The sequence below is a fragment of the Elephantulus edwardii genome, unplaced genomic scaffold (assembly GCF_000299155.1).
Source record: "Elephantulus edwardii isolate Elephantulus edwardi_28Jun2011 unplaced genomic scaffold, EleEdw1.0 scaffold00017, whole genome shotgun sequence".
Classification (NCBI taxonomy): domain Eukaryota; kingdom Metazoa; phylum Chordata; class Mammalia; order Macroscelidea; family Macroscelididae; genus Elephantulus; species Elephantulus edwardii.
In genome coordinates this window covers 20,566,823-20,593,037 of record NW_006399767.1, presented here as the reverse complement: position 1 = coordinate 20,593,037, position 26,215 = coordinate 20,566,823, and the positions used below count along the sequence as shown (strand labels likewise).

The 26,215-nt window shown below is 39.7% G+C and overlaps 1 protein-coding gene across 1 annotated transcript in view; it reads left to right on the top strand.

Annotated features, from left to right (window-relative positions):
* The window catches only part of DNAH8 (dynein, axonemal, heavy chain 8), a 555,032-nt gene that overhangs the window by 444,790 nt on the left and 84,027 nt on the right, over positions 1 to 26,215 (top strand). The window contains 3 exon segments of the mRNA XM_006882162.1: positions 9,777 to 9,850; positions 13,326 to 13,478; positions 13,838 to 13,993. Of these exon segments, the coding sequence (XP_006882224.1) occupies positions 9,777 to 9,850; positions 13,326 to 13,478; positions 13,838 to 13,993 (383 nt within the window).

Sequence of the window (26,215 nt, the reverse complement as noted above, 5' to 3'; positions counted from 1 at the left end):
AAGGAAAAAAAAAAAGGTTTGTTTAGTTTACTGTGAAATGAACTGTATGGCTTATTTACAGTATTTTTAATTCTTAATAAACACTTGAGCTTTGTTAAAAAAAAGTATTGGCAATGAATAAATCATTGGTTGTACAAAATTCTATCATTCTATCTCCAGCTTCATTTTTGTCTCCAAATCCATGTTTTCTAAATATTGATCTTTCTTCTCTGTTCCCAACTTTTGCATTCTAGGTGTCTGTTATTATTAATGCTACTTCATTACTCATAGCGTCTCATAGGTCGCTATGAGTCGCAGGCGACTCGACGGCACATAACAACAACAGCAACACTTCATTACATGTTCGATCGGTCTCTGACTGCAAAAGTTGGTAGAAATCTTCTATTTCCTCCTCTTTGGGCCTAGTTGTTGGTGCATATATTTGAATGATAGTGATATCACTGGACTTCTTTGTATGTGTATGGATGATATTATCATGTTACTCACAACATTGTATTAAAAGAAGAGGTATTAAAAGAAGATGCAAAGAGTATACAGAGTCATTGCACCAAAAGGAATTGGTGGACACAAAAGAATTTAATGAAACAACATATGAGCAAGAGCCTGTGGTGAAGGAAGAAATTCAAGCTGATCTGAAAGAATTGGCAAAAAACAAGGCCCCAGGAATTGACATAGTTAAAAAAAAAATGCTGCCCTGCATGTGCTCATCAAAGTGTACCAAGAAATCTGGAGGAGAACCACCTGGCCAACTAACTGGAAGAGATCTTTATTTGTTCCCATTACAAAGAAAGGTGACCTGATAGAGTGCAGAAATTATCAAACAATATCATTAATATCACATTCAAGCAAGATTCTGGTGAAAATTATCGAAAAATGACTGGAACAGCACATCAACAGAGAATTGCCAAAAGGGCAACCAGGGTTTAGAAGAGGCCATAGTACTAGAGATATTATAGCTAATGTTAGTTGGATCTTGGCTGAAAGCAGAGTACCAGAGGAATGTCTATCTGTGTTTAGTTGACTATGCAAAGGCATTTGATTGTGTGGATCACAACAAAGTGCGGCTAACTTTGAGAAGAATGGGAATCCTCAATACTTGATCATGCTTATGCGAAACCTATACTTGGACCAGGAGGCAGTCATCAGAACAGAGCAAGGAAACACTTCATGGTTCAAAATTGTTAAGGAGATACACCAGGGATGTGTTTTAATCTCCATACTTTTTCAATGTATATGTAGAACAGATTTTTTCCAGGAGGTAGGGCTGTATGAGGAGAAAGGTAGCATCAGGATTGGAAGAAAACTCATCAACAATCTGCATTATGCAGATGACATAACCTTGCTTGCTGAAACTGAGGAGGCCTTGAAGTGCTTCCTGCAGAAGGTGAAGGACTGAAGCCTTCAATATGGATTGAAGCTCAATATCAAGAAAACAAAGATTCTCACCACTGGGCCAATTGACAGCATCATGATAGATGATGAAGAAATTGAGATTGTTAACCGCTTCAGCTTGCTTGGCTCCACAATCAGCACTCTTGGAACCAGCAGCCAGGAAATCAAAAGACAAATTGCATTGGGAAAGTCTGCTATCAGAGACCTCTCCAAAGTACTGAAGAGCAATAATGTCAGTCTGGAGACTAAGGTGTGCCTGATTCAGGCTATGATCTTTGAAATTACTTGCTCTGTATCAGAAAGCTGGATAATGACTAGGGATGATAGAAAGAGAATTGATGCCTTTGAGCTGTGGTGCTGGAGAAGAGTATTGAATATACCATGGATGGGTAGGAGAACAAACATGTTCATCCTAGGGAGGGTTAAAGCAGGTTGCTCCTTGGTGGCAAGGATTCTGAAGCTTTATCTGACATACTTTGAACATGTTGCAAGGAAGTACCAGTCCTTGAAGAGGGATGTCATACTTAGGAGGGGGAGATCCTCAATGATATGGATTGATTCAGTGACTAGGGTAACGGGGGAAGGTGTGTCAGAGACAATAAGATTGGTACAAGATAGAGCAGGGTATATAGGGCTGTTGTACATAGGATCACTATGAGTTGCAGGTGACTTGATGACACATAACAACAACAACAATAAGAATTTAGTATAATGTTAAAGAAAAATGTCATTCAAAAAAGTATAATCATAACCTTGAGTAAGAGCATTGTTGTTATGTGCCATCGAGTTGAGCATATGGGATAATATAAGAATGAGATTAATAAACCTCTTATTGTAGTACATCACAATCAAAAATGAAATACTGTCTTGCTCTTACTGTCATATGCTGTCTAGTCAGAGCCAACTGATAGCTGACCGTCCAGTGAATTTTCAAAGGCTGTAAATCCCATGAGAGGAGATTGTTCATCTTTCTCCTATTAAGCAGCTGATTGATTCAAACCACCTGCCTTTGGGTTGGCAGCGTAACTCCTTACGACTGGACTACCAAGATACCTAACTAAGCATAAACCACTCTATTTTTATATTGACAGATGCTAGCATTTGCTATAAAATATCCTGCATTTTTATTTGATTTTTAAGAAGTAGGAACAGAAGAATATTATATTAATATGGTAATGAATAGGAACTTCATACAGTCGCATCACCATAACTGGTGAAAGACAAGAGGCATAAGAGTTAAAAAAATTATAAAGATCTGTGCTCTCACCCCTGTCACTTAGTATTATTGTGGAATATATAGCCAGTGTATTTTAAGAAACTTAAATGAAAGATATAACTACTGGAAAAGAGAGACAAACATGGTCCTTGCTCTCTGAGAATGTAATTGCCCAACTAAAACACCACAAATGAATCAACTGTAGAGCTATTAGCCCTAATAGGGTAGTTCAATGAGGTGGCTGGTCACAAAATAAATATTTAAAAATCAATATAGCCTTCTTTAAAATAAAATGAAGAAAGCTCTATTCTCTATAGCAATAAACATAAACAAAACAGAGAAATAATTTTTAAGAGACTCATTTGAAGTAAACTATAAAACTTTCTTAAAGACATAACAAATGCAAGCAAAAATAGAGTTGAACTCCATTCACAGTACAAAAGATTAATATTGTAAAGATGTCAATATCTTTAAATTAATCTATAAATTGGTTACAAGTCTAATTGAAGTTCCAGTGGCATTTTACTTTTCTGATTGGATAGACAATCTTAGATCATACATAACAATATGGACAAGAATAGCCAAGAAAGTTTTAAAACTAAAGAAGAATAATGGGGAGTTAGCACAAGAATTTTAAAACACTTTGTCAAAAGGCAGTTATTTAATCCTCATAGAACTGGCCTACACTAAATAAACTGATCAATGGGAAAAAAACAGAAGGCCCAGAGTTAGACTGGTATATATGATAGCTTAGGGTATAATAAGATTTGTTGTTGTTATTGTTCCAACTGTTGCGTTCTAACCAACCCATAGGTGACTCTCCAGCAGGTTTTCAGAGGCAGTTAATTGCATGGGAGGAGATTGCCTGTCCTTCTCCCATAGAGCAGCTGGTGGATTTGAACCACAGGCCTTCAAGATTGCAGCATAGTTTCTTGCCCTAGGCCACCAGAGCTCCCTAGAGTATATTAAGATACACATTGCAAATGAATGGAGAAAACCATATTAGTCAATAAAATGTCCAAAGGCCAGAAGATAACCTTCAAAGAAGTAGGAGTTTTACCTCACATTAAGTTCCAAAGCAAATTCTAGATTGCTTAAGATATCAAATCATTTTAACACATTGCCGCAAATGATGGCTATAGCAAAAAAAAAAAAAAAGTGTTTCTAAGCACGGTTGTCAATTTAAAAGTGTGCGGCATTAATGAATTAAAGGAGACAAAGAAAATACATGTATGAAATGGCTATAATTGTCTTAATTATTGTTGTCATGCCATTGAGTTGACTATGCCTCATGTGACTGTGTGAACAGTGTATTTGAATGAATACTGCCCTATTTTATGCCAGCCTCACCATCTTCATCATGACTGAGCCCATTGTTACAGTCACCGTGACAATTCCATCTTGTTGAGAATCTTTCTCTTCTATGCTGATTCTTACTTTTTTCCAAATATGATGCCCCTCTAACAACATGTCCAAAGGTGTGAGACAGTTTCACCATCCTTGCCTCCAAGGAGCACCCTACTTTCACTTTCTTCAAGACAGACCTGTTTGTTCTCTTAGCAGATCATGGGATATTCGGTACTCATCTTCAACATTACAACTCAAATCATCAATGATTCTTCTATCATCATTCTCCAGGGTCTAAAATCAGAGAGACTAAACATTTATACTGTATGAAGTCTTAAAATATCTGTATTCCAAAAGCACTGCAATTAAAACTAAGACACTAATAAAGATGGGAAAGTGAGTTACAAAAAACAGCACACTGTTTTTACTGGAAACATTGATAATCGTGTGTGTGTGTGTACCAGGAGTTTTCAAAGTATTTGTTGGCATTGTGTCAGTTATTTTATTTGTATGCTCTTCTCCCAAGAATATATAGAGAGATATACATCAAGATTTAAATATAATTATTTTGAATCTAATGTTATTTACCATATTAAAAACAAATATAACAAAGGATAGTGGAAAAATTAACAATGGTACATCAGAATGATGGCACAACTGTGCAATCACTAAAATTTCTATTTTTCAATAATATTTAATGACAGTAAAATGCTTATGTGCCTGATCCAGGCCATGGTTTTTGCAATTACTAGCAATGCATTAGAGAGTTGAACAATGACTAAGGAATGATAGAAGGAGAATCAATGCCTTTGAGTTATCATGCTAGAGAAAAAGTTGAACATACTGTGGACTGCCAATAGAATGAAAAGGTCTATTCTGGAAGAGATGAAACCAAGCTACTCCTTGGAGGCAAGGATTTTGAAACTCCATCTCACTTACTTTGAACATGTGGCCAGGAGGGACCAGTCCTTGGAGATAGACATCGTGCTTGGAAGAGTGGAGGGACACTGCAAGAGAAGAAGACCCTGGATGAGATGGATTGACTCAGTGACTGGGGTAGTGGGAGTAGATATGTCAAGATTGGCTCAGGATAGGGAAGAGTTCAGAGTTGTTGTACACAGGGTTACTATGAGTAATAGGTGACTCGATGGCACCACCACCACCAAAAGCAACAACAAAATGTTTATAACACACCTGATTAAAAAGTAGATATAAAAAATAGCATGTAAGTGCATGTATAAACACAAAGAGTAACAAACAGTGGGCTTGAGCACAGAAGAGATTGTGAGGATGACAAAGTATTGAGCAAGATTTTGGTCTTTTGTACTTAGGGTCACTATGAATCAAAATTGACTTGAAGGCAGCTGACAACAGTGGAATTGAAGAAAGAAATTCAAGCTGCACTGAAGGCCTTGGCAAAAATAAGGCCCCAGGACTTGTTGGAATACAATTGAAATACTCCAACAAACAAATGCAGCCCTGAGGGTGATCTTCAGGTTGTGCCATGAAACCTGGACAATGAACTGGAAGAGATCTATATTTGTTCCCATCCCTAGAAATGATCCAACAGAATGTGGAAATTAATGAACAATATCATCAATATCATATGCGAGCAAAATCTTGCTGAAAATTTTTCTAGAACAGAACATTAACGGAGAACTGGCAAAAATTCAAGGTGAATTTAGAAAAGGCCATGGTAAAAGGGATGTCAGAGAGATCTTGGCTGAAAGCAGAGAATACTTGTTGCCATTAGGTGCCATCGAACCAAGTATGACTCACAGCAACCCTGTGAACAAAGGATCTATTCACTACCATCTTCACACTTCCTGATATATAAGAGCCCATTGCAGCAGTCAGTATCTGTTTGAGGGTCTTCCTCTCCTTCATCAACCCTCCACCTTTTTCAGAGGGTGTTCCTCTCCTTCACCAACCCTCCACCTTTCTCAGTATCATGCCCAGCTCCAAGGAATAGCCTCTCCTAGCAACATGCCCAAAGAATGTGAGGCAAAGTCTCATCGTTCTTTTTGTTTGGTTCCTGACATAGTTCAGTCCCAACCCACTCTAGTAACTAGTGCTCTCAACCAGTTGTTGGCACGCCAGTCTCATTTACCAACCACAGCCCATTCTTCTGAAGCTAAAAGCTCATTTAAGGGAGTCTTGGTGGTACCATATTAGGTGATCTGCTGCTAACTGAAAAGCCAGAAGTTTGAACCCACTAGCTGCTCTGTGGGAGAATGATGTGACAGTTTGCTTCTGTAAGGATCACAGCCTTGGAAATGCTATATGGCAGTTCTGCTTTATCCTGTTGAGTCACTTTGAGTCACAGTTAACTCAATAGCAACAGAAGTGGTTTGAACTGGAAGCTCAGTAAAGCGTAACAATCATACACTGATCCACAGTGTCCCCCTTTGACTTCTTTTCTCAGTGCAAAGAATAGCAATTCTTTGAGAAAATTCAGGATCAAAACCAAAAGGATAATAAACCAAAAAGAAAAGCCAAACCCGCTGCCATTGAGTTGATTGTGACTCATGGCAAGCCACCAGCAGGTTTTCAAGATTATAAATCTATACTGGCTCATCTTCCTCGCATGGGGTGGCGGGTGTATTTGAATGAATGGCTAGCCTTTCAGTTAGCAGCTCAGCACTTAATGCATGACACTACCCAGCCTCCTTTAATCAGATAACAGACACTAATTTGGGCAAAGGAAAAGGCAGTATGTAATAAAGGCATGATGATCAGCCCAATATGACAAAGAAAAAGCAAGATGAAGAAGTGAACAAGAGGTAGGGAGAACAAAAGTATATACTATTACACAGTCTTGCATTACTGGTAATAACAAACACTAATCTATGAGTGTCTACATAAGCAGACAGGCAAAAGAAAGAGGTATGAGTGGATTAATGGGAATAGACCCACACGACTGGAGCAACATGTCAACAGAGAACTGCCAGATGTGCAGGCTGGGTTTAGAAGAGGCCATAGTACTAGGGATATTGTAGCTAATGTTAGAAGGGTCTTGGCAGAAAGCAGAGAGTATAGGAGGAATGTCTTATCTGTGCTTCATTGCTTATGCAAAGGCTTTTGACTGTGTGGATCACAGCAAGCTGTGGCTGACTCTGAGAAGTATGGGAATCCCAGAACATTTGATTGTGCTAATGCGAAACCTATACTTGAATGAAGCGGCCATCGTCAGAACGGAGCAAGGAGACACTGCATGGTTCAAAATCAGGAAGGGTGTCTGTCAGGGATGTATTCTGTCTCCATATTTTTTTCAGTCTGTATGCAGAACAGATCACTGGGGATGCTGGGCTGTACAAGGAGGAATATGGCATCAGTATTGGAGGAAGATACATTAACAAGGTGCATTATGCAGATGACACAACCCTGCTTGTTAAAACTGAGGACCTGAAGTGCTTGCTGCAGAAGTTCAAGGACTGCAGCCTCCTATATGGATTGAAGCTCAACATCAAGAAAACAAAGATTCTTACCACTGGGCCAATTGGCAGTATCAGTATGGATAGTGAAGAGATTGAGATAGTTAACAGTTTTAATTTACTTGGTTTCACAGTCAACACTCTTGGTAACAGCAGCCAGGAAATCAAGAGACGAATTGCATTGAGAAAATCACCTGTGAGGGACCTCTCAAGAGTACTGAAGAGCAACGACATCAGGCTGGAGACTAAGGTGCACCTGATCCGGGCCATAGTCTTTGCAACTAAGTACTATGCATTGGAGAGCTGACAATGACTAGGGATGATAGAGAGTTGATGCCTTTGACTTGTAGTGTTGGAGAAGAATGTTGAATATGCCATGGACTGCCAGGAGAACAAATAGGTTTGTCCTGGAGAGGGTGAGACCAGGATGCTCCTTGGAGGCAAGGATTCTGAAGCTTCATCTGACATACTTTGGGCATATTGCAAGGAGGAACCAGTCCTTGGAGCGGGACATCATGCTTGGGAGGGTGGAGGGATGGCACAGGAGAGGAAGACACTCGATGAGATGGATTGATTTAGTTATTGGAGTAATGGGAGTAGGCGTGTCAGAGGCAGTGAGGTTGGCACAGGATAGAGCAGGGTTTAGGGCTCTTATACATAGGGTCACTATGAGTTGCACACGACTTGACAGCACATAACAATAACAACAATATGTAAGTTTAACATAAGTTATTTACAGATATGTATGTATATATGCTATAATTAAATCCATAGATTAGCTTAAACAGAGGGAAAAGTTATGAACACTTAGCTAAAGGTAGCCAAATGCCCTGACAGAACAAGTTGCTAGGCCCAAGGACCCAGGGCCATAGTTTTGGGAATTTCAAGGTCACTTGGCAGAAGATAATCCACAAAAACAGTGTTTTTTTATCTTCTTTTGCTGAGTTGTGATTTGAGTCTTAAGCACTTGGAAGTGACCTTCTAAAGTGCAACTGTTTACCTCTCCTTTTCTGGAGCAAAGAAGATGAGAGAAATATGGAAACAATTAGTCCAAAACCCAATGGGCCACGTGACTCACAGACCCCATGCCTTTGAGACACAAACAACGATCTGGTGCCCAGCTACTAATGCTGTCTACTCCAAAAGGAATCATGATGGGAAGTTCTTTATATCATGGAAGAAAAAGGCATAAAGAAAGTCAAAATAACTTTTTAAAAAAGACCTGGCATCTTGGTTTGATGGAGACTGGTAACATCCCTGAGTCTAGAACCCTGAGTCACTCTTCAAGCCTGGAACTGAACTCATCCCTCATAGCTCAGCTCTTAGCCAAGTAATGGAAAAGCTTAAAAAGTGAATAATAACACCAAGGACATATGTCCTTCTTAGAACAATCAACTATGTGAAATTAAAAGGGTAGCATTTGTACAGGGATAAAGCTCAGAAGGTAGAAAAAGATAGGAAAGAAGAAGGAATGGAAACTGTAAAGGCAAGGAGGAATTGGGAAGAATGCTGTCCCATGTGAGGACTGCAATCAGTGTCACTGAACAAAATGTGTCTGAATTGTTGAATGGAAAAAACAGTTTTCTGTGTAAATTTTCACTCAAATCACAATGAAAACTTTAAAAAAAAAAAGGGAAAATCTAGGCTCACAAAGACTTGCTTAAAAATGAGTTTCCGACTGTGGTTCTTCTTGAATTCACAAGTGAATTCATGTGCCAGCACTCAACTCTGGTTCTCTGTGTGAGACATCTGGTCCTGAAAGGTTCTCCCCTGGATCACAATTGCACTTGGACATATGCTCCACTTAAGTGTTCAGATCCAAGGTGATTTAATCTGAGGAGGACCTGAAAATTGGGTCTTAGATACTTATCTTTGAATGTAGCTTGTAAAAGGCTGAGTGGACTTGATTTACTCTTGTAAAAGTGAACAAAGATACAAACAAAACCAAAACAGTTTAACAGACATACAAACAAACAAAACAACACTTGAGCTTGGTATCTCAAAAGCAAATGTAATCTTCTGTGAAGCTTCTTTAGCAGCAAAGGAGGATTCTAACCAAAACAGGCAGCGAAACTCAAAAAACCTTTCTGTTTACTTGTGACAGTTCCCTGTTCCACTATCACCCATTATCCTCATTGTCTTCAAAGGCCCCACAATTTTTTCCTAAAAACTCAATCTTGTGCCCTCTGTCTCTCCCAGCCCTTCTGGTGATGCCCCCAGTTCTCCACTTATTTCTCCTATCAACACAAAGGCCAGGCCTATTTAAACAACAAAAGCTCTTTAAAAGCAATGAGTGGAGAGGGTTTGTAACTACTCAGAAATAATTCTTTCCCCCAATTCTATTACAAAACTGACATTTCAGTACAGTGAAACTTTCTGTGTTGCAGAATGTAGAACGATCTCCATGGGGCAAGGCCAAGAAGTGCATGCTCGGAAGCTGATTCAGATGTCCATGCAGCAGGTACGTGACAAGGGACATCTGCTGTTAGTGCAGCATTACTGCTGCCGTTCCTCTGCCCATCAAGTCTACACAGGAACACCACAGTGATGGATGATTCATTCTTCTTATGATGCCCCATCATTATTTCCCATTTGTGTTTATGTAAATAGAGCCAACCTTCAATTGTGAACATGTAGTCCCAAATCGGTTTCTCCCTGACATCCGCAGGGGAAGTGTGTTTCATTCTCCATAATAGATGCTCTATTTTATTTCCACTAATATTTTTTTTTCTTCACAGTCTGATAGACACACTTTCTGATTCCCAGGGATACAGCTCTGACAGTCTTAGAATTTGAAAATCAATATTAGTAGACAGTACTGAAGGAGTAGCATATTGAGACAGTTAAATTTCAATTTTTGGTTAAAGTCAGGCTTTCATTTTTCCATTAATGGATCATTTGGGTCAAATAAGAAATATTTGAGGATGTTACATTCAAATATTAATAATGATTTTTATTGAAAATTGCAAGCTGAATGGAGTGTTGAGAAATGTTTCCTGTCACGTATAATAAAAACACAGGGCATTAATTTTCCTGAAATGCTCTGTAGATAGCAATTTCAGCTGTAATAAAAAAAAATCACACCATTTATAAACAGAAAATAAGATCTTGGTTTATTTTAAGCTTCTGATCTCATAATGTTTGGAGCAACTTTGGTACAGCTCTTCCCTGGGAATTAATGACTAGAGAGGGTTAATGGGCTAAAACTCTGCTTGGGTCATCAAATTTCCAAGCTAGTCATTAATTCCCAAATGCCCTAAGCCTTAATCTTTACCACTTGATTAAATTCAATAAAATATTGTATTTAATTTATATATTTCAAAGCAATTATCTATAATTATTTTTAGTTGGCTCAAATGATTCACTCTATTGAGTGATTTGACAGTTTAACTTTGGGGCTTAAATAATTTCTTTAGTTTCAATGAATGAGAAACTTTAAATTTAAATACTGCATTCATGTTAACTTTTGGAATACCAGCTTTTATAATGTCTACTTTCTGTTTCTCAAGGTGGAATAAATAAATATTGCTAATAAATGGAATTCATTGATAATAAATGGAAACACACACACACACACAAACACATTACGAACAACTATGCTTCCACTTTGATTTACACCAGATTGAGGATAAAGCTGATGTTCTAGAAACCGTGGTAGGAAACCAAGGGGAAAAATTGTGTCTATGAGAATACAAAGTGATCCTAAAATGCATCTTGCTCTGGACACCCCAGTTAAATAGATATGCTTATCACTTTTCCTTTTTTAACCAGTCTGAATTATTTCTCTTTTACTTATATAGTTAAAAGTATAGCACATATACATTACCCTGCATTCATTACACAGGATGTTTTGTAGCAGTATTTATCTGATCTAATTTTACAAAGAAAGGAGCCCTGGTGGCACAGTGGAGAAAAAACATGGCTATTAACTGAAGAGTGGATGGTTCAAACCCATCAGCTGCTCCTTGGGAGGAAGATCTGGCAGTCTGCTTTCATAAAGAGTCACAGCCTTGGAAACCCTGTGGACAATTCTGCTCTGTCCTGTAGGGTGGCAGTGAGTCTGAATTGACTTGACTGTAGTGGGTTTAGCTGGGTGTTTGCTAGTTTCAGAAAATCATCAAGATAATAACCTGACTAAGAAACTATATCCTCTGTTGTTGAAGGTAATTGATCCATCAAGTATTCAATTAGGTTTGTAGTTCCAGGATGGGAAGAGTTATGAAAAAGAATAAAATTTAGTATCATGGTGGCAAATATCACCAAATTGATTGGGTTTTTAAAAATTCTTTAATTAGCTAATGTGTATCTTTTTTTATTTGTTGTTGTTGTTAGGTGCCATTAAGTCAAGTATAACTCATAGAGACCCTATGAACAACAGGTCTGAATGAAGCCTGTCCTATCCTATGCCAACCCCAGTATCTCTAACACACTAGAGCCCATTGCAGGAGTTGCTGTGTCAATCCACCCAGTTGAGGGTCTTCACCGTCCCTTCACTTTTCCAAGCATGATGTCCTTCTCAAAGAAATTGTCTTTCCTACTAACATACACAAAGTATGTGAAATATTATCATCTTTGCTTCCAAGGAGCACCATGGCTGCACTTTCTCCAAGACATATCTGTGCTTTTGGCAATCCATGGATATTCAACACTCTTCTCCAACACCGCAGTTCAAAGGCATCAATTAGTCTTCTGTCATCTTTATTCATGGTCCAGCACTCATATGCATAGCAAGTGATTAAAAAAAAACATGGTTAGAATCAGCAAAAGTTGGTCCTAAAACTAAACATCATTGCCCTTCAATAATTTGGAGAGGTCCCTGACTGCAGACTTTCCCAGTACATACATCTCCTGATCTGCTGCCTACTAGTACCAAGTGTATTGATTGTGGATCCAACTAAGATGAAGTGGGTGACAGTTTCAATCTTTTCTTTGTTTGTCATGACACTGCCATGCCAGTGGGGAAAACTGCTTTCTTGGCATTGAGATGCAACCCATATTGAAGGCTGCAGTGTTGGATCCTCTGCAGCAAGTGTTTTCAAGTCCTCCTCACTTTCAGCAAGCAAGGTTGTGTCATCTGCATGCCAGAGGTTACTGATGAGTCTTCCTCATCATTACAGAGCAACAAAGGATGTTCCACTCCATCTCTGTCATTTCCACTCAGGCAAGTAGTGGTAAAGAAGACAGGCTTTTCCATCCATCTCCACTTTGGACCCATGAGCCAAGTGAGGAGCAACAGCATACCAGATAAAGCAGAGAGATCACCCTCCCCTGGGACATTATCCAACTGTATGACGAAAATGAAAGAGCATAAATGTTAAGTCATGGGAAGATGGTCCCAGAGCAGAAGCTCCAGAACTGCCAAAGAAAGAAAACCTTTCTTTAGAGCTGATGCTTGGGATTCGGACTTGGAGCCTCCTAAATCGTGAGGCTTCTCTGTCAGTTTGTTGTATCAGGAGAATAATCGACAGATTGCTAATTACTCTGTATTCTTGATTTGAGGATGACTTAATTTTGATGTGCAATCATACTCAGGCTAATGTCTGTAGGTACAGACAAGCTAGTGTAGGCAGAACCATTGAAATGACAAATTCCAAAATACTCATTCTCACCATTAGATGGTGCACACACTGTACTTACATGCATCGTACTTAAGGTTTTGATTTCTGTTTCTTTCTGAGCCAGAGGTGGCAGAATACAATAATTTTGAATCCACTTGCTTCCAAGTCATCAGCTAACATTTGTTGCAGAAGAGGTGACTGCATTGACATATACTTTTCTCTTAATTCTGTGCTCCAATGTAATATTCGTAAGCTCTAAGCAAAGTTTCTGGTTATTTGTGCATTTTATATGTTTTATTAGCACCAAAGCAAAGAATGTTGTGTGAAGTAAATCTCAAGCCCTCAGAGCTATTAACTATTAATCACTTTTGGATACAGGGTGGATGGGTGTTACTGCAAAATTGCCACCTTGGCCTGGAATTCATGGAAGAATTACTGGAGACGCTAACTATCACTGAAGCCAATAATGATTCCTTTCGAGTATGGATAACCACTGAGCCTCATGATCGATTCCCAATTACACTCCTTCAGGTTCGTTACTATACTATATAGATGGTAGAATTGACATTCTTGAAAGAGGGATACACAACAGGGCTTTTTGGATTGATAGTTTGCACCACAAAATCTCATCCTGTCATCATCAAAAAAAGAAAAAAAAATCTGAACTATAACTGTCAAGGTTACATAGCAAATATTTCTGCAGAAGGGTTGCAAGACTTGGTACTAATTTATAGTCTCTGCTCAGATCGGTGTAATTAGTTTACACGTTGCTGACTTCCAGTCCACATTTTATGTGCCATAAGCAAGCATATTATGTGATGCCTTGTAATTTCTCTTTCACCTTTACGGTAATTTGCTGAAACAAAACTACTGTTTGCTTTTCATGACAGACTTCTCTCAAATTCACCAACGAGCCACCCCAAGGTGTCCGCGCCGGCTTGAAGAGGACATTTGCTGGAATTAATCAAGACCTACTTGATATTAGTAACTTACCCATGTGGAAGCCAATGCTTTACACTGTAGCATTTTTACACTCCACTGTGCAGGTAACTTCTAAAAGCAGTTTTCATGTTTAGAGGATGGTGAACGACATCCCTCGCTGCTGCCACTCTCTCCCCGTTACCCTGCTTTCTTTTCCTTCCTATCACCCTTCTCCACCTGGTATAGTACAAATCTATTTATGTGTTTGACATGTGCTCCCTGCACTGGCTCTGGACATGACCGTGAGCCTGGAGGTGAGATTCTAGAGGCTGCAACTTGTGTTTGTGGTTACTATTGTATCTTCAACTGTCACAACAGTATCTGGGGGCATTGTCAGAGCACCATAAATATTTGTAGAATGAGCAAAACAGATCATTAAGATAGGAACTTAATTTGGAAAGGGCATTGTTAAGTGCTTACACTGGCCAGGAATTTTATGTACTCTCTCTCATGTAATACTAACAAACACATTCCAAGGTAGGATTATCGTTGTACTTTATCTTCTTAGAAAAAATGAAACTAGTAGGATTCAAGAGTGGTTAAATATTATGTGTGTTTCTGGCCTTGGAGTCAAGCTTCTCCCTGCCTGGCTCAATCTATAGATGCGCTCGGGTGGCCTAGTGTGTAACATTTCCGGCTGCTAACCAAAAAAGTTGGTGGTTCAAATCCACCAGCCACTCTGTGGGAGAAAACTGGGCCATACAGCCTTGGAAACCCAATGGAGGGTGACCATGAGTAGAAAACTGACTCAATAGGAGTAGATAGGGGTTCAAACCACAGAGTAGCATTCAAAGAAGACCTGGTGACTTGCTTCCAGAAAACATTACAGCCAAGAAAATCCAGTGGAGCAGTTCTGCTCCCTAACTCATACTGAATGTGGCTGTAGTTTCATATTTAGAGGTATAGTATTATTGAAGGAGCTCTAGTGGAGTAGTAGTTAAGTGCTAACTGCTAACCAACCAAACGGTCAGTGGTTTGAGTCCCCAGTGTCTATGTAGAAGAAAAACCTAGCAATCTGATCTTATAAACATCACAGCCTAGGAACTTAGGGGACAGTTTGGCTTTATCCTGTAGGGCTTTTCTGAGCTGGAATCAGTGACATAACAGCAACAACAATAACATTGTTTCCATGTACTTGGTTCACTTCTTGGTCTCACGAGGAAATGACAAGCCACGTTCAGTCCCCACATTTTCTCCCTCCCAGGGGCTGATGACTGGGGTAAAGGGCAACATGAGTCAGCTGGATTGGCCCAGAGTCATGCTTTCTCTTCCTCCCTACTACCTGACAAGGATTCTCCTGCCACCAAAACAAGACCAGGTGGCTAGGACAAGTGGTGTTGATCTGTCCTCCAGCCCTGTGAGTTAATGTCAGGTTCAGTGCTTTGTAGTTGTTGGTTTTGGTTTGATTGGGGTTTTTCGTGGGTTTCCTCCCCTTTCCCTCAGTAAGTTCCATTTTGGTCTTTGCATTTTGAATTACAACTTTGATTTGCTGACAGCCTATTTCATACATCTTTATCTGAGAATTGCTCTTTTTGCTCGACCTTATCACACTCTAATGCAAATACTGCTTTCACTTTGATATTTAATTCCTAGTTCACAAATAATACATTTTATGAGTCTGTTCCCAGTAGTGATGATTCAGCTCTTCCCTTCTGCTTCTCAGAGAGCGATGATTGGGCACATTTTCCATATGGCCAATGTGACAACCTGTGTTTTTAGTGGCCATTATCCAAGTGCTAAATGGAAGAAGAGCAGCAAGACCACTGTCCATTGATGCGCTAATATGGGCTAATGATCAATATAGCATAGATTTGGGCTAAAACAGGGGGAACGGTCTCCACTGGTTGGGAAGCCGACAGTGGAGTGTCTAAGAAAAAGGTTGAGTATCTCTCCTAATCAAATCACAGTGTGTGAGAAAGACCACTGAATGGAGAGTCAGGAAGCCTGGATTTTATACTTGCTGTGAAATCAATTTGCTGTGTGGTGTTGGCCTATTATGTCCCCTGAAGGGTCTCCAACTCTGTCTGTGTAGTTAGAGACAGAAGCAGATTTTCCAAGAGTTTTCCCACTTCTAACAGTCTGTTATCAAATTTTATGACTGCACAGAGATGGTAGATAACTCACGAATATTTTTCTCTGTATTTTTTCCATCAATTTCAGAAATATTTAAGATGTTATGGTGTGATTAGTTTTTCTTTTATGTTGAGACAGAACCAGCTGGAGAGAAAACTCCAGCATCCTTCAAGAACTTTCTACTCTTAAATGTAATCCCAGAGAGCCATCAGCATTACCCAGGAGCTAGCTTGAAATGCAGCCTCTCAGGCCCCAGCCCAGACCTCCTGAATCCAGAATTTGCTTCTTAACAAGAAGCAGTGTGTACATTAAAATTTTGAAATGCAAATCCTTTTAGGAAGAACTGTTTTGGATTGAATACACTGTGGCTTTTTTTTTCTTCTATCTTTCCACTATTGGACAGAGTAGTCTGATATCTGATTTACTAATTGATTCCTACAAATTTACACAAGTACATTTTATTTATTATAGGAAAAAAAAATAACAAGGAATTGATTCTTATCCAAATGCCTGAAGCTTTAGAGCTGGGAGGAGGTCACGCTGGAGCCCAAAGCACACTAAATGGTGGACCCTACTGGAAAAATAGTCCATTTCCATCTGTTCTGCAACATAATTTTTCTTATCAAACCTTGTTGTTGCTGTTAAGTGTTGTGTTGGTTCCAACTCACAGTAACCCTATGTACAACAGAGCAAAACACCATCCAGTTCTACACCATCTGCACAACCATTGATATGCTTGGACCCTTTGTTGTAGCCATTGTGCCAATCTATCTGCATGAATGATATCTTTTACAATAATTTGTGCAAAGACTAGTTCCTCTAAGGCAGATGTGAAGAGTATTCCAAATGTCCCAACTGTTGTACCAACCAAACCATCATTTCTGAAATTAATTGTTCTTCCTCGCTTCAGTCTTCCCACTCTCACCTATATCTTTGGGTTCTGTAGTTCACTGGACAGTTCATAGAAACTCAAAGAAAACCATCAGCAAAATGGCTCATGTGGTTATGAGGATGTAGACCAGTGTTATGAGGAGGACCTCATGCACTTGCTGCAGAGGGTCAAGGACTGCAGCCTTCAGTATGGACTGAGGCTCAATGTTAAGAAGACAAAGATTCTCACCACTGGACCATCTGGTAGCATCAGGATGGATGGCGAAGAGATTGAGATTGTTCACAGCTTCAGTTTGCTCGGCTCCACGGTCAACACTCTTGGCACCAGCAGCCAGGAAATAAAAAAACGTATTGCGATGGGAAAGTCTGCTATTAGGGACCCCTCTAAAGTACTCAAGAGCAACGGTGTCTCTCTGGAGACTCAGGTGCGCCTGATACAGGCCATGGTCTTTGCAATCACTTGTTATGCATCAGAGAGTTGGACAATGACTAGGGAGAACAGAAGGAGAATTGATGCTTTTGAGCTGTAGTGCTGCAAAAGAGTATTGAATGTACCATGGACTGCCAAGAAAACAAACAGATTCATTCTGGAGAGGGTTAAACCAGGCTTCTCCTTGAAGGCAAGGATTCTGGGGCTTTGTCTGACATACTTTGGACATGTTGTAAGGAGAGACAGGTCCTTAGAGAGGGACATCATGCTTGGGAGGATGGAGGGACGGCGCAGAAGGGGAAGACCCTCTCTGAGGTGGATTGATTCAGTGACTGGGGTAATTGGGATGAGTGTGTTAGAGGCAATGCAATTGGCACAGGATAGAGCAGGGTTTAGGGCTATTGTACATATGTCGCAAACGACTTGATGGCACATAGCAACAGCACAGACCAGTGTTTGTGGTCTCAGAGACTAGTGAACGAAAGTCTGCAGACGTAAGCTGTTGGTTGGAGGTTGTTTGCTGTTGGTTGTCAGGTTTTGTGCAGTGTCTCAAAAGAACAAGCATAGAGCTTCTCAGAACTACTCCTCCTGATATAGAATCTCGGAGTTATAAACCTCACTTTTTTTATGTACAGTATTTTTTGACATTTGGGTTTTTTAAATTGATATTTTCATGAAGTCTATAGAGAACTTGGATTTCCCTTCATTCATTGTTGCACATTTTCCTTTCTGCCACACTTCCCCCTCCCAATTTACTTTTCTCATTGAAAAAAATTATTTCATTGTTGTACAATCTCCATCCCAGTCCACATTACTATGCAACTGTAATTCTGGACTATTGTCATGCAAATAATACCTAATCATATATTCTTTTTAAGCAGTTCTTTCCCTCATCTCTTTCAATGCACTGTACATTATTTATCCCATTTTCTTCATTTCTTCCCAACCCCCGTGTCTGTCCTGTTATATAACAGTGGCATTATGCGGTATTTGCCCTTTTTTACTAGATATATCACTCAGCATAATGTTCTCTAGGATCACTCATTTTGTATAATATGTCATGAGTTTCTTGTTTTTCAGTGCTGCATAGTATGCCATTGTGTGACTATACCACAGCTTCTCTTATCCATTCGTTTGTTGATGGGCACTTGGGTTTAAACCTCACTTCTAAGAGAACTAAGGGTGGTGAGTAGGGTAGTACCTTGTTAGAGGGTGGGGCTGGGGTTTATCTACCACACTAATCCTATCTCCTTAGTACAATAAGGCACATGTTTTGACTCCACCAACTTCTCTTCAGGAGAAAGATGGACAGTCTCCTTGTATGCACTTTACAGCCTCTTAAAACCTGCTGGAAGGTCAGCTCTGCCATGATTCTGGCTTTATAGCACATAACAACAGCAGCAACTCAGCCTTGAATGAGGTCTTAAGCATAACCTCAAGAATCACAAGACGGAAAGAAGTAGGAATCACAAAATGGAAAGCTATGAATGCAAGGGCCACATTACTTAATTCATTGTATCTCATTTTGAGGCTTTTTTTCTTTTTTTCACTGACCTCTGTTTTTATGAAGCATAGTATCCCTTTCCAGGGACTAACCCTTCTAATTTTGTTGTTGTATGCTGTTGAGTTGGAACTGGCCATAGCTAACCCTCCAGTGGGTTTTCAGATGCAATAAATAGCATGGGAGAAGATTTCTCATCCTTATCCTGGTAGATTTTAACTGCCTGCCTGTGGGATTGCAGCACAGCTTCTTACCCCTTAGGTCATTAGAGCTCTCTTCTGATAGTGTGTCTAAAGTTTGTGAGATGCTGTTGTGGCATCTAGTAGTACTCAAGGGTTTTACTTTTCAAACAGATACGTTAATTATTCTGACAGACAGGGAAGCAGTCATCAGAAAAGAGCAGGGAAACACTACATGGTTCAAAATCAGAAAAGAAGTGTGTCAGGGATGTGTCATGTTTCCCTACCTTTTCAATCTATATACACAACAGATCATTTGAGAGGCTGGACTTTATGAGGAAGAATATGGCAACAGGATTAGAGGAAGACTCACCAACAACCTGCTTTATGAAAATGGTAAAACCTTGCTTGCTGAAATTGAGGAGGACCAGAAGCATTTGCTACAAAATGTCAAGGACTGTAGTCTTCAATATGGATTGAAACTCAACATAAGGAAGGCAAAAATTCTCATCATTGGGTCAGTTGACAGCACCATGATAGATGAGAAGAGATTGAGATTGTTAACAGTTTCTGTTTTCTCAGATCCACAGTTAAGACTCTTGGCAACAGCAGTCAGGAAATCAAAATACAAATTGCATTAGGGAATTCTGCTGTCAGGGACCTCCCCAAAGTGCTGGAAAGCAATGATGTCAATCTAGACACTAAGGTGTGCCTAATCCAGGCCATAGTCTTTGCAGTTACTTGTTATGCTTCAGAGAGCTAGACAATGACTAAAGATTATAGGAGAAGAATTGGTGTCTTTGAATTGTAGTGCTGGAGAAGAGTATTGACCATGGACTGCCAAGGCAACAAGCGGATCTGTCCTAGAGAGGGTGGAACCAAGCTGCTCCTTGGAGGCAAGGACTTTGAGGCTCTGTCTCACATACTTTGGGCATGTTGCCAGAAGGATCCAATTCATGGACAAGGACATTATGCTCAGAAGGGTGAAAGGATAGTGCAGAAGAAGAAGACCTCGATAAGATGGGTTGACATAGTAACGGGTAATGGAGGCAGGTGTGTCAGAGACAATGAGGTTGGTTTAAGATAGAGCAAGATCAGAGCTATTGTTCATGGGTCACTATGAGTCATAGTTGACTCAAAGGCACATAACAAGTACAACATCATTCAAAGGTGTCAATTCTCCTATGGTCTTCGTTATTCTTTATTTGAAGAAAACACATTGTCAAGGATTTCATTTTACTGGGATCCACGGTCAACACCCATGGAAGCAGCAAAAGACCTAGTAGTAAGAAGCTGCGATTCCAAAGGCACGCAATTAGAATCCACCAGCGGCTCTGAGAGAGAAGAATGGACACTCTCCTCTCATGTGATTTACTGCCTCTGAAAGCCCACTGGAGGGTCAGCTATGGGTCAGTTCTGAATCAAAGGCACACAACAATAACAACAAAGTTAAAAAAAGTAAAGATGTCACTTTTAGGGAATCCATGGTATATTTAATGCCCTCATATATCTAAAGCTTGACACTAAAACTTGATTTGACATTATGTCATCAATTTATCCCCTCCTGACAATAATTATAAAAAGGCTTCAGGCCTTTTGTTCATAGGGTCTCTATGAGTTGTGGTCGACTCAACGGCAGTCAATAACCACAACAACAAATGTGGTGAAGAGATTGAGATTGCTTTTAGTTTATTTGGCTCCACAATCAACGCTTTTGGTACCAGTAGCCGGGAAATTAAAAGACGAATTGCATTGGGAAAGTCTGCTGTCAGAGACCTCTCCAAAGTACTGAAGAGCAATGATGAGCCTAACAAAGGTGTGCCTAATCCAGGCCATAATCTTTGCAGTTACTTGTTATGCATCAGAAAGCTGGACAATGACTAAGGATGATGGAAGGAGAATTGATGCCTTTGAGCTGTGGTGCTGGAGAAGAGTATTGAAAATACCATTGACTGCTAAGAGAACAAACAGGTTTTCCTAGAGAGAGTTAAACCAGGCTGATCTTGGAGGCAAGAATTCTGAAACTTCATCTGACATACTTTGGATATGTTGCAAGGAGCAACCAGTCCTTGAAGAAGAACGCCATGCTTGGGAGAGTGGAGGGACAGTACAGGAAAGGAAGACCCTTGATGTGATGAATTAAGTCAGTGACTGGGCTAATGGGGGTATGTGTGTCAGAGATAATAAGATTGGCATAGGATAGAGCAGGGTTTAGGACTGTTGTACATAGGGTAGCTATAAGTCGCAGGTGACTCGATGGCACATAACAACTATGACAACTGCAGTGAACAAAACAAGTGAAACCTTTTTTTTTTCCACAGGAAACCCTGTGAGAATTGAAACTTGACCAGTTTGCCTTGTTTCTTTGGGTCTTGCAAGTTTTTCACAATGGAAAGCTACAGTCTTACCAATTCTCTGTTGCTCATTCATCATAGTGGAAAACACTTGTGTTTTCCATCTCTGAGGAGTTTCTGCCTCACACTGGTGCCTTTTATTGCAACTCTCATCGTATTAAGAAGGGAAGATAGTTTAGGCTAGTCAAGGACTTGGCTTACCAAAGAGAAGGAATTTGCATAAAAGCACAAGGCAGTTCCAAACTAAACTCCGCTTGCTCCTCACTCTCCTGACTTACTTCTTCCTCATCGAGATCTCTCCTCCAGAAACTAACAGCTGACATTGGCTGGCTAGCAGTCATCCTGAGAAGTGAAGCTGCTGCAGCAGTGGCCATTCTTCCTGCAGTGCAGTGACATCGCTGCCTTTCCCAACCAGCCTGTCCTGCCTCCCAGTGAGACTTCTATTACCCAGGGCACTGGAGCATGCAGTGGTCTGGTTTGGCCTCTACAACTTGTCAACATGGCAGCATCATCTTGAACTTGGGACACTGGAAAAATTCCCTCCAGCCTCAGTATTATCTCTCCACTTGAGCGCCCAGGCATCCCTTTTATAGGATTTAGGGCAAGCTCGTATTCATCATTTCAGATTCCTTTTCTAAAGATATAGCCTTCCAACTTCTTGGCCTTTTGAAACAAAGTATGCAGTCTCCTCTCCATCCCTGCAAGAAGGTCAACCAAAACAAACAAACCACCTACAATCCCAAACTAATTGCTGTTGAAGTAAATTCAAATAGATCACCGGACGTTTCTCCCAAAATACTTAAGGGGAGACTGACTCAAACCCCTGACCTTTCAATTAATAGCAGAATGTGTTACCTTTTACATCAATCACTCAGGGACTCTGGAGAAGGTCAGAAAACTGTTGTTATGGGTTCTTTTTTTTTAATGGTTGATATGCTTCTCCTTGTTTGAGCAGTACATTGAACATCTAAGCAATCATTTTCAGCAAGTGCTTGGGCCCCAGTCCAGGTACTGGAGGTTGGGAGGGAGGCGAGCTAGGGGCTGGCATCGTTATAAAAACTTTCCAAGTAATTCTAACCAGAATGGAAAATAACCATTGCCAAACAGCCACTGGCCTTAAGAGGGAAATCTTCAGCTATTTTCACATTCTTTTCATGGTCTGGAATTTATCTCCATATCACTTTACTTTTGCTTACAATGAGGCTCCCATTTGGGACATCTCTTGTGGCTTATATATAATACTGTGAGGCTTTTGGCTAAAGCCATTGATTAGGATCTTAAAGGGTACAGTTGCAGTTAATAGCTTGGAGATTTTTTAAACATGATTCCTAAAAACAATGGAAATATCAATTCAAAATATCCATATCAGCAGAATCTATTATTCTACTACTAAGAGTTCTTCATTAGAGTTTAGTCAGTTTTCTTTCTTATATTTGAACCATGACCAAATACTTTACTTAAATAAAAGTGTATTTAAAATTCTTGTTTTGGTAAGGCATGATTCTTAATTTAAATGCCCTTAGCATAATTGTAATATTATGAAATAGGTATTTAAAAGATTTTTTTAATGCTTTGCTTTATAATTCTCCCTGTGGTGCTGGCTGTTTTAAAATTATTGTTACTTATCGGGTGGTAAATGGGTCTTTATGTTTGATTAGGAGACAGTTGGGGGCTGGGAGCCTCTTGTTTACAGCATTTAGGACCTGGTAGGTGGGGCTTTGTGATTAACAGTCAGTTGCCATCAAGATTGGAGGAATATCATCAATTACTTGTATGCAAATTCAAATTGAGGCAAAAAAAATTAAAATAAATCCTTGAAAACCAAAATATTATCTTTAATCTATTCCACTTGAGTTTGGAAATCATCTTAATAGGTTTGAATCATTGAACCAATGATTGAAGACCAGACAAGTTATAGAATGATGCAAGGATATCATCCAGGAAGAAGGCAAAAGATCACTACAAAGACAGAGGAGAGAGAGAAAAATGAAATGGATGCCAGAGAGAGTCTGAAAATTGCACTAGAGTGTTGAGAAGCCAAAACAAAGGAAAACATACTGAAGTAAAAGAGCTGAACAGAGGATTTCAAAGGGCAGCTCAAGAAGATGAAGCAAAGCATTATAATGGAATGTGCACAGAGTTGAAAATGCAGTTAAAAGGGAAGAAACGCTCTGCATTTCTCAAGCTGAGAGAACTGGAAAACAAATTTAAGTCTCAAGTCACAATTTGAAAGATGCTAGGGCAATATGTTGAACGACCAAGGAAGTATCAAAAGAAGATGGAGGGAATATAGGGAATCACTGTATCAAAAAGAACTGACTGACACTGAAAAATTTCAGGAAGTACCATATAAGCAGGAGCCAGTGGCAATGAAGGAGGAAGCTGACGCTGTATTGAAGGCATTGGCAAAAATTAAGGCCCTAGGAATCAATGGGATGCCAATTTACTCGTTTCAACTAACAGATGCAGCCTTAGATACTCTCATCAGTATATGCAAGGAAATTTGGAGGACAGCTGTCTGGCCAATAGATTGGAAGAGGCTCATATTTGTTCCCCTTCCAACAGAATGTGGAAACTATCAAACAATATAATATCACATGGAAGCAAAATACTACTGAATGTCATTTTAAAAAATGGCTACAACAGGATATAGATTGGGAGCTTCCAAAAGTTCAAGCACATTTTAGAGGAGGGTGTGGCACCAGGGATATCATTGTTGATGTTAGATGAATCCTGGCCGAAAGTAAAGAATACCACAAGAATGTCTGTTTATACTTTATTGACTATGTAAAGGAATTTCTGTGTAGTATAACAAGTTATGGTTAACGCTGGAAGAATGGGAATTAGCACTTAATTATGCTTATGTGAAAACTATACCTAGACCAAGAAGCATTTGTATGAACAGAGCAAGGGAACAGTACATGGTTTAAAATTAAGAGAGTGTGTCTGGGTTGTATTCTCTCCCCATACCTATTTAGTCTGCATGCTGAGCAAATTATTCAAGAAGCTGGACTCTGTGAAGAGGAATTTGGCATCAGGATCTGAGTTTTGCAGATGACACAACTTTGCTTGCTGAAAGTGAGGAAGACTTGAGGCACTTGTTGCAGAAGATCAAAGAATACAGCTTTCAATATGGATTGCATCTCTATGTCAAGAAAACAAAAATTTTTACCACTGGGCTAATAGATAACATCATGATAGATGGAGAAAAGATTGAAGTTGTCTACAGCTTCATCTTATTTGGATCCACAATCCCTGGGACCAAAAATCAGGAAATCAGGAGATACATGGCACTGGGAAAGTCTACAGTCAGAGATCTTTCCAAATTATTGAGGTGCAGTGATGTCGGTTTGAGGACTAAGGTATATTCGACTCAGGCCATGATCTTTCCAATCACTTGCTGTTCATCTGAGAACCAGACAGTGAATAAGGATAATAGATGGCTGAGGAAGAATTTATGCCTTTGAGCTGTGGTGTTGGAGAAGAGTACTGAACATCCTACGGACTGCCAAAAGAACAAACAAATATGTCTTGGAGAAAATGCAGCCATCATGCTCTTTGGAGGCAAGGATGATAAAGGTTCGCCTCATATATTTCATGCATGTTGCTAGGAGGGATTATTCTTTGGAGAGTGACATCAGGCTTAGAAAGGCAGAGGGTTGGTGAAGGAGAGGAAGACCCTCAACCAGGTGGATTGATATGGTAACTGCTGCAGTGGGCTCTAGTGTGTCAGGAAGTGTCAAAACAGCACAGGATAGGACAGGGTTCAGATCTGTAGTCACTATGGGTCATATTTGACTTATTGGCACCTAACATCAACTTTGAGTGGTGCAAATTGTTAATGCTCTCACCTGCTGACACTGAGTTCACCTAGAAGTGCATCAGAAAAAATGCCTACTAATCTACTTCTGAGAAATCAAAAAGGGTAAATAAACCCTGTGTAGCACGATGGCTGGTAATAAAGTTTCCTTTTTTTACCATATTTTTATACATATAGTGCATGCATTATGTGGTTTCTTTTTAAAAGTTTGAAACCCCTTCCTGTGTTAGTTTCCTATGTATGTTTTGCATGTTTTATGTGTGGACACATTATATACATAGGTACATTGTATGTGAATGAGATTGTTTTATCTAATATGACTTGTTTTTCTTTGTGTGTGAGCTCCAGTTATTAACTAAGTAAGGCGAAGCTCAATATCAGCTGTGAAAACTAGGTCAGGAGCTGATTGAGGAACAGACCACCAACTACTCATATGCAAGTTCAAGCTGAAGCTGAGGAAAATTAAAGCGAATCCACAGGAGCCAAAATATGACTTTGATTTCATTCCACCTGAGTTTCAGAATCATCTCAGGAAGAGGTTTGGGGCCTTGAACATTAATGAGCGAAGACCAGGTGAGTTGTGGGAGGATGTCAAATGTATCATCCAAGAAGAGTGCAAACAGTCATTACAAAAACAGAAGAGGAAGAAAAGACCAAAATGGATGTCAGAAGAGACTCTGAATAATGCACTGGAGCGTAGAGAAGCCAAAACACAAGGAAAAATTCAAGATACTAAAGAGCTGAACAGAAGATTCCAAAAGGCGGCATGGAATGACAAAGCAAAATATTACAATGAAATGTGCAAGGAGCTAGAGTCGGAAAATCAAAAGGGCCGAACTCATTCAGCATTTGTTAAGCCCAAGGAACTGAAGAACAAATTCAAACCTCGAGTTGCTATAATCAAGGATGCTTTTAGCAGAATATTAAATGATCCAGGAAGTATTAAAAGAGATGGAAGGAACATACTGAGTCACTGTATCAAAAGAAATTGGCATATACAGAAGAATTTCATGAAATAACATTTGGGCAAGAGCCTATG